Source organism: Priapulus caudatus, unplaced genomic scaffold, assembly GCF_000485595.1.
Source record: "Priapulus caudatus unplaced genomic scaffold, Priapulus_caudatus-5.0.1 Scaffold951, whole genome shotgun sequence".
Taxonomy (NCBI): Eukaryota; Metazoa; Priapulida; class Priapulimorpha; order Priapulimorphida; family Priapulidae; genus Priapulus; species Priapulus caudatus.
In genome coordinates, this window is record NW_014578012.1 from 8,855 (window position 1) to 17,911 (window position 9,057).

The 9,057-nt window shown below is 46.2% G+C and overlaps 1 protein-coding gene and 1 long non-coding RNA gene across 2 annotated transcripts in view; both read left to right on the forward strand.

The window, feature by feature from the left end:
* The window catches only part of LOC106814607 (prominin-1-like), a 7,323-nt gene extending 3,003 nt beyond the window's left edge, over positions 1-4,320 (forward strand). Inside the window, exons 3-6 of the mRNA XM_014818941.1 lie at positions 661-719; positions 1,679-1,875; positions 2,296-2,366; positions 4,226-4,320. Coding sequence (XP_014674427.1) covers positions 661-719; positions 1,679-1,875; positions 2,296-2,366; positions 4,226-4,320 — 422 coding nt within the window. The remainder of the gene's footprint in view (positions 1-660; positions 720-1,678; positions 1,876-2,295; positions 2,367-4,225) is intronic.
* Positions 4,321-6,346: 2,026 nt separating this feature from the next.
* LOC106814617 lies at positions 6,347-7,434 on the forward strand. The gene is made up of 3 exons (XR_001394633.1): positions 6,347-6,460; positions 7,135-7,201; positions 7,345-7,434. It is a non-coding gene; the product is annotated as an uncharacterized LOC106814617 (long non-coding RNA).
* The last annotated feature ends 1,623 nt before the right edge of the window (positions 7,435-9,057 follow it).

Here is a 9,057-nt window from a genome sequence, read left to right on the forward strand (position 1 = left end):
ATCCATCCATCCCTGCATCCATCCCGCTGTCCATCCAGCCATCAATCCATCCATCCATCCATCCATCCATCCATCCATCCATCCATCCATCCACCCATCCATCCATCCATCCATCCATCCATCCATCCATCCAGCCAGCCAGCCAGCCAGCCATCCATCCATCCATCCATCCAGCCAGCCAGCCATCCATCCATCCATCCATCCATCCACCCATCCATCCATCCATCCATCCATCTATCCATCCATCCATCCATCCATCTATCCATCCATCCATCCATCCATCCATCCATCCATCCATCCATTCATCCATCCAGCCATCCATCCATCCATCCATCCATCCATCCATCCATCCATCCATCCATCCATCCATCCATCCATCCATCCATCCATCCATCCATCCATCCATCTATGCAATCATCCATCGATCCATACATCCAATCATCCATCCATCTATCTATCTCCCTGTCTAGCTTGCTAGATGGCTGACTAGCTGGCTAGCAATCCTGATATAAGGATTGTATAAATCGCAGTTGTGATTTAGTTAATCGAAAGAAGGCCACATTGGCAGTCAATTTCGTGTTCGTATTTCGATGCTTTACTTTATGTTTACTGCGTGGGAGTACATGTCCCTATCACAGTACGTGTTCCGCTCTCTTTCAGCTCTCCGTGAGGTCCTGACGCAGGGAGACTATCAAGCACTGGTCGCTGATCCAGCATCAGTAAGTATTTAAAAGAATCCGATAGAAACTTCATCCCGTTTTATTATCGTTTCGATGATTTGTTCTCGTTTAAATAAAATCGACCTTAATTTGTTCAGTTCTAATGCTAGACATGCCACTGCTAAGTCATCTTCTTGGTGCTGCGCCACATGTCTAACTGGTTGGGCAGTCATCACCTATTCGTGACGTCTCTTAGGTTTACTCTCAGCCTTACGTAAGGTAGAGTCGGGTATGTGATACATGATCTATTGCCATAACACCAGGTTGATGCCTGTAGCTTGCATTGATCTCTGATTGCCATTCAGAAGTGATCGGTGAGATGTGATGGAGTGAGTGATGAGAGGGAAGATAGTTCAGAATGCAGTCATACATCATTGGGGACTTTTACGCGAGAAACAGTATCGTTGGGTGAGATAGCGTCGTCGGGGTTGATAAAAAATGTCTAATGTCGAGCATGATCTTCTGACCCCGGCCGCTCTTCTAAAATATGCGAGTGAGGTTTGCAGGGGTGGAGCCTAACTTCAGTGTACGCCCCACCTTTTCCTCCCTCCCCTCCCTACCCCCTCCTTTTCTCGCACTTCCTCCCTCTTTCCCCCTCACTCTCATTCTTAGAGGGTAAGCACCTGCTTCTCTTTCGTTCACAGATGTGCATCGGCATTGGCATTGCCGTCACGCTGGGGCTGTCAGCATCCCCCCATCCTTCCCTCTCTCCTCTATATGATATCTCTCTCCCTCCTTCCCTCCCCTCTCTCTCGTTCGTGTAAGCACACTCCTCTCTCTTTCTCGTTCAAAGATGTACGTTGGCATTGGCTTTGTCATCACGCTGGGGCTATCAGCACCCTCCCTCTCCTTTCCTCCCTCCTCTCTATATTTCTCTCCTTCCCTCCTCTCTATATCTTTCTTCCTCCCTCCTCTCTTTCATTCGTGTAAGCACCCTCCTCTTTTTCTCTCATTCACAGAAGTATTTTGGCATCGGCATCACCGCTGCACTGGGCATCATCTTCGTCATCGTCGTGCCCGTCGTTGGCTGCGTCTTCGGCTGCTGCCGTTGCTCTGGGCGATGCGGCGGCGACCAGCGGCAGGAGCGTGATGCGAGCCGCAGCTTCCGCATGCCCGCTTACAGCGCCGCCCTCGCTGCCGCCGCCGTCATGATGCTGTGAGTTGCCCGCGGCGACTGGGGGTTGCCCGCAGCAACTGGGGGTTGCCCACGGCGACTGGGGGTTGCCCGCAGCAACTGGGGGTTGCCCGCGGCGACGACCATGGCGTCACCTTCCCCATGTAGGACGGTCGCACATTCACGATGGGCCCTGGATTTTCTTAATGCGCTCGTTGACTTGCAAAACAGTGCAAGGGGTTTTCACGGTCGAGAAACCTTTGGCGTTTTGTGTTGTGTGTTGTGTGTCGGATCGCACACGACTCCTCACGCGGAAGTGCGCTAGTCCTCAAAGGGTCGTGTAATCCTGCCAGGCTATAATGCTCTGCAGAGATGCACAACTCTGGGTAATCCTGCCAGGCTATAATACTCTACAGGGATACACAACTCTGGGTAATCCTGCCAGGCTATAATACTCTGCAGGGATACACAACTCTGGGTGATCCTGCCAGGCTATAATACTCTGCAGGGATACACAACTCTGGGTGATCCTGGTCAGGCCTATTAATACTCTGCAGGACAACACCTCTGGGTGATCCTGCCAGCGCCTCATAATACATTCTACAGGCGATACACACTCTGGGTGATCCGGCGCCAGGCTAAATACTCTCACAGGGATACACACTCATGGGTGCATCCTGCCAATGCGATAATACTCTGCAGGGATAACACAACTCTGGGTAATCCTCGCCCAGGCCTATAATACTCTGCAGGGATTCACAACTCTGGGTAATCCTGCCAGGCTATAATTACTCTGCAGGGGATACAAACTCTGGGTGATCCTGCCAGGCTATCAATAATTGCTGGGATACACGAAACTCTGGGTGATCTGCCAGCTGATAATTACTCTACAGGATACACAACTCTGCGGTTGATCTGCCAGGCTATAATACTCTGCAGGGAAAATACACAACTCTGGGTATCCTGCCAAGCTATAATACTCTGCAGGGATCATCACTCTGGTGATCCTGCAGGCATATTAAATACTCGCAGGGATACACAACTCTGGGTGATCCTGCCAGGCTATAATACTCTTCCAGGGATACACAACTCTGGGGGGATGTACCTGCCAGGCTATAATTACTCTGCCAGGATTCACAAACTTGGGTAATCCTGCCAGGCGATAATACTCTGCAGATGATACACAACTCTGGGTTTATCACTGCCAGGCTATACATACTCATACAGGGATTTACAACTCTGTGGTATCCTGCCAGGCCTATAATACTCCTGCACCAGAGATACCAACTCTGGCGTGATCCTTGCGCAGGCTATCAATACTCTTTACAGGGATACACAACTCTGGGTTGATCCTCGCCAGGCCTATAATACTCTGCAGTCGGATACACAACTTCTGCGGTAATCGCCGCTATAATACTCTCCGCAGGGATACACAACTCTGCGGCTGATCCTGCCAGGCTGTAATACTGCTACAGGAGATATCACAAACGTCTGGGTGCATTCCTGCCAGGCCTATTAATTTACTTCTGCAAGCGGATTCACAACTCTGGGTGATCCTGCCAGGCTATAATACTCTACCAGGCATACACAACTCTGGGTGATCCTGCCAGGCTATAATACTCTGTCAGTGATCACAACTTGTGTGCATCTGCCAAGCTATAATACTCTGCAGGATTCACAACTTAAACTTCTGGCTCGATTCCTGCCAGGCTTAATACTCCTGCAGGCGATACACAACTCTGGGTTGATCCTGCCACGGCCTATAATAGCTCTGGCCAGGATCACAACTCTGGGTAATCCTGCCAGGCTATAATACTCTGAGCAGGATACACAGACTCCTGGGTGATCCTGCCAGGGGCTATAATACTCGTACAGAGATTCACAACTCTGGGTAAATCCTGCAGGCTATAATATCTGCCTAACAGGGATACACGAACTCTGGGTGATCCTGCCAGGCCTATAATACGTCTGCAGGGATACAACAACTTCGGGCTGATCCTTGCCAGGCTATAATACTCTACAGGGTATACACAACATCTGGGTTAATCCTCTGCCCAGCTATAATACTCTGCAGGGATTAAACACTCTGCGGTAATCCGCCCAGGCTATACATACTCTCAGGCGGATACACAATCTGGGTTGATTCCTGCCAGGCTAATAAACTCTTGCAGGGGATTCAGCAAACTCTGGGTGATCCTGCCCAGGCTATAATTACTCTGAGGGATTCACAACTCTGGGGTGATCCTGCCAGGCTATAATACTCTGCAGGGATTCACAACTCTGGGTGATCCTGCAAGCTATAATACTCTGCAGGGACGCACGTCTCTGCATAGACGGTTGCTTGTCTCAGAGTATCATAATTCTCTGCAGGAATTCAGCTCTCTTTTATCAGATTCATTCTGTGCTCCTTCAAAGAGTCACGAGAATACTCTGCAGGGATTGCCCAAATTCTCTGCGCATAGAATGCCAGAACGCTCCCAGAGTTGAGTCTACCAGCTCACAGATATACGATAATACTCTGCCATGGATGCAAATTCTGCATTCTGTAGGGTCAGCTATTCCCCACACAAATAGTTGATAATAACCTTCACATTGACTTTGTGTCGCCAATGTATCACAGTGTCACGAACTCCTTTACCCAGGAAAATGATGATGAAGAATCAGTGTTATTTGTTTCGTACTTTATACCCCACCGTCCGTAACAACAGTAAATGCGTACATCAAAACCTGTGTTGTTGTCCATCTCTGGAGATCGGCCGCCTGTCCGTAGCGCCATTGTTTCCTTGAGCGGCAGTTTCATAAAAACCATCTATATAAAATCACCGGCCAATGTTTGCCGTTTTTACTTGATTGGGCTATCATATACAGGTTTGACGGTAAATCATTTCCCCACACTCACAGGTCCTATTTAGTCTGTAACATACTACATCATATGTATTTCATTCCTTCCATCCACCCACCACACAGGTCCCACTTAAAAAGTTCGTGTACGAAAAAACATGTTACGGGGACGGACTTTTATTATTCAATACTAATTTTGAGTCAGCAGGTATATCATTTCGCCAGTTGTATTCGCCCATCTTAGTAAAGTAAAATCGCCTTTCGGTATTTATTTATCGTATTTCTTGTTCTGTTAACGCCTAGTAACGCATGTATTTTATTCCACCCTCACCCACACCCACCCACAGCACAACTCCCACTGTCTGTAAAAGATAAAAGTACACCATAGTATTTTATTTGCCACCCCACCACCACACACAACTCCCACTGTCCTGTTAACGCTAGTAACATGTATTTTATTTCCCCACCCACCCCACACACAAACTCACTGTCTGTTACGCTCCGTAACCATGTATTTTATTCCACCCCACCCACCCACACACACTCCCCACTGTCTTGTACGCAATTATGTAACATGTGTTTCTTATTCCACCCCGACCACAGCACACTCCCACTGTCTGTAACGCTAGTTAACCATTGTTTTTATTCCACCCCACCCACCCACACAACTCCCCACTGTTCTGTAACGCTAGTAAACCATGTATTTTATCCACCCTCACCCACACCCACCCACACACAACTCCACTGCTTTCTGTGTAACGTAGTACCATGTGCTTTTATTCCACCCCACCCACCCACCACACAAACTCCCACTGGTCTGTAACGCTGTAACCATGTATTGTATTCCACCCACCCACACCACCCAACACAACAAACTCCCACTGTCTAGTAACGTAGTAACCATCGTATTTTATTCCACCCACCCACCCACACATCGAACTCCCACTGATCTGTAACGCTAGTAACCATGTATTTTATTCACCTCCACCAACCCACCCACACAAACTCCCACTGTCTGTAACGCTAGTAACCATGTATTTTAATTCCACCCCACCCACCCACACACACAACTCCCACTGTCTGTAACGCTAGTAACCATGTATTTTAATTCCACCCCACCCACCCACACACACAACTCCCACTGTCTGTAACGCTAGTAACCATGTATTTTAATTCCACCCCACCCACCCACACACACAACTCCCACTGTCTGTAACGCTAGTAACCATGTATTTTATTTTACCCCCAGTCCCCCACCCACCCACACAACTCCAACTGTTTGTAATGTTAGTAACCATGTATTTCATTTCCCCACACAGCTCCCACTGTGTATGTAACGCTAGTAAGTTACTATGTATTTTATTCCCCCACACAGGTCCCACTGTTTGTAACGCTAGTAAACATGTATTTTATTCCCCCACACAACTCCCACTGTGTTTGTAATGCTAGTAACCATGTATTTTATTCCCCTTCCTAACTCCCACTGTCCGTAACGCTAGTAAACATGTATTTTATTCCCCATCTCAGTTCCTACAATCCAACGATAGTACGCATGTATTTCATTCCCCACCACATATAGCGCCCACTACCTCTAACAATAGTAAAGCGTGTTTCATAAAGAGATGATAATACTAGCTCTTGATAATGTTATTTCTCCGCACGCAGCTCGGCTGGTGCGTGCCTCCTGGCGGTCAATGATCGTCTGGCGACTGTCCCGCAGGCGGTGGTTACCACGGTGAGCAACAACATTGCAGACGTCGACGCATTCGTTGACACCATGATCGACGTGAGTGCTGCGTGCGGTGAAGCTGTCGCTAGGCGTGCGTGCGTGCGTGCGTGAGTGCGTGCGTGTGTCAGTGCGTGCGTGCGTGCGTGCTGCGTGGTGATGCCATCGCTAGACGTGTTAATATTAGAGATTTATATGTGAGTGCTGTGCGTGCGTGCTGTGTGTGTGTGCGCTTGCGTGCCTGCGTACACGCAAATACGCACGTAAGTATATATATATATATATATATATATACATATGCAAGTAAAATCACACACGAACACCCATGTAGATAAAAAAGTCAAGTAATAGATTAAAATGTAGCGTGTTTAAAATTTAATTAACAAGGTTTCGAGATGTACATCTCTTCATCAGGTAATGAATGTCTGCTGAATTACCTGATGAAGAGATGTACATCTCGAAAGCTTGTTAATTAACCCTTAATCTATTATTTGACTTTGTTTATATATATATATATATATATAAAGGTGGCAAATGCCAGCGGTAGCCCTGGTATATATATATATATATATATATATATATATATAGTATTTTATATTTGCATGCTTGCCTAAACCAACACTTGCTTGTAGGTTCCTAGCTGTGGACTATGTCGACTAACTGTGAAGTGATCTTGAATAATTGTTGAAATTGAAATTTGAATAATTGATCAAAGTATTGTTTTTCCGTTACAGCAAATTTACTACATCACCAGAGATGACTTGACATTCACGAAAGATCTTCTGTTTTCGGATTTAGATAGTAAGTGCATGACCATAAAGTGTTATTTCCTATGAGTGTATAGTGCATACACGTTGCAGTGGCACTATACAGTGGATAATTAATTGTAGTGTACTAGATAAATGAGTTATAGATAGGTTATATATAGCATCCTGAAATTTCAGATATTGAAGCTCAGCTCGGAGTGCCTATGAAGACAGCAATAGAGTCGGAACTTGGGCTAGAGCATGCACTAAACGCCGTCACAAGCTTGGCAGAAGGTAACTCAGCTTCCTCGCGCTAGTGAAGTTATTAAATCTTCTGCAAATTAATATTAGTGTAGGTGCACAAGTCTACTTTGTTGACTTCATCAATGATTGTATAATGTATTCATTTCCGCTGCGATAACTTCTTAGGCAGGAAGCTCTTTATCGTCGTCATCATCATCATTATCATCATTATCTCATCCATGTATTAATGTGTGTAGCCGGTCTTGCTGTTTGAGTGCCAGAAATACTCGCCTGCTGGTGAACAGTAAGCCATGGCTTGGCACTGTTTGTGAATGCACCACTACTTGCGAATGCATTTATTCCAACGCGCGTAGTGTCAAGCAGTGGACAGCTGTAGAGTTGATGGCATTAACTTTCCCCTCTCGCAGCAGCTGTGGATTTGATCTAGCTGCCTGGTATAATTGACAAGTCGCTCTGTCCAATCGGCTCTCCCTTAGGTAACGTGCCCTAGTGTGTCTAGACAAAGCTAACTTTCCATTATTTTTGTTCCAGCTGTTGATAACACTGATGCCGTGAATGATTGATGTCTATCCACTCATGCAGCAATGGACAATCCTTTTGATTGATTGATTGATTGATTGATTGATTGATAGTTGCTTGTCTCAGAGTATCATAATTCTCTGCAGGAATTCAGCTCTCTTTTATCAGATTCATCTGTGCTCCTTCAAGAGTACGATAATACTCTGCAGGGATGCCAAATCTTTGCGCATAGAATGCAGCAACCCTCCCAGAGTGAGCTACCGCTCACCGAATACGATAATACTCTGCATGGATGCCAAATCTCTGCATGTAGGGTCAGCTATTCCCCACAAATAGTATGATAATAACCTCACATTGACTTTGGTCGCCAATTATCACAGTGTCACGAACTCCTACCCAGGAGATGAAGATGAAGAATCAGTGTTATTTGTCTCGTATTTATACCCCACCGTCCGTAACAACAGTAAATGCGTACAATCAAACCTGTGTTGTTGTCCATCTCTGGAGATCGGCCGCCTGTCCGTTAGCGCCATTGTTTCCTTTGAGCGGCAGTTTTCATAAAACCTCTATATAAAGATCACCGGCCAATGTTGCCGTTTTACTTGATTGGCTATCATATGCAGGTTTGACTGTAAATCATTTCCCACACTCACAGGTCCTATAGTCTGTAACGCTACTACATATATGTATTTCATGCCCCCACCTACCCACACACAGGTCCCACTTAAAGAGGTGTACGAAAACATGTTACGGGGACGATTTTATTATTCAATACTAATTTTGAGAGCAGTTATATTTCGCCAGTTGTATTCGCCACTTAGTAAAGTACAATCGCCATTGGTATTTATTCATCGTATTTCTTGTCTGTAACAATAGTAAACATGTATTTTATTCCACCCTCACCCACACCCACCCACACACAACTCCCACTGTCTGTAACGCTAGTAACCATGTATTTTATTCCACCCTCACCCACACCCACCCACACACAACTCCCACTGTCTGTAACGCTAGTAACCATGTATTTTATTCCACCCCACCCACCCACACACAACTCCCACTGTCTGTAACGCTAGTAACCATGTATTTTATTCCACCCCACCCACCCACACACAACTCCCACTGTCT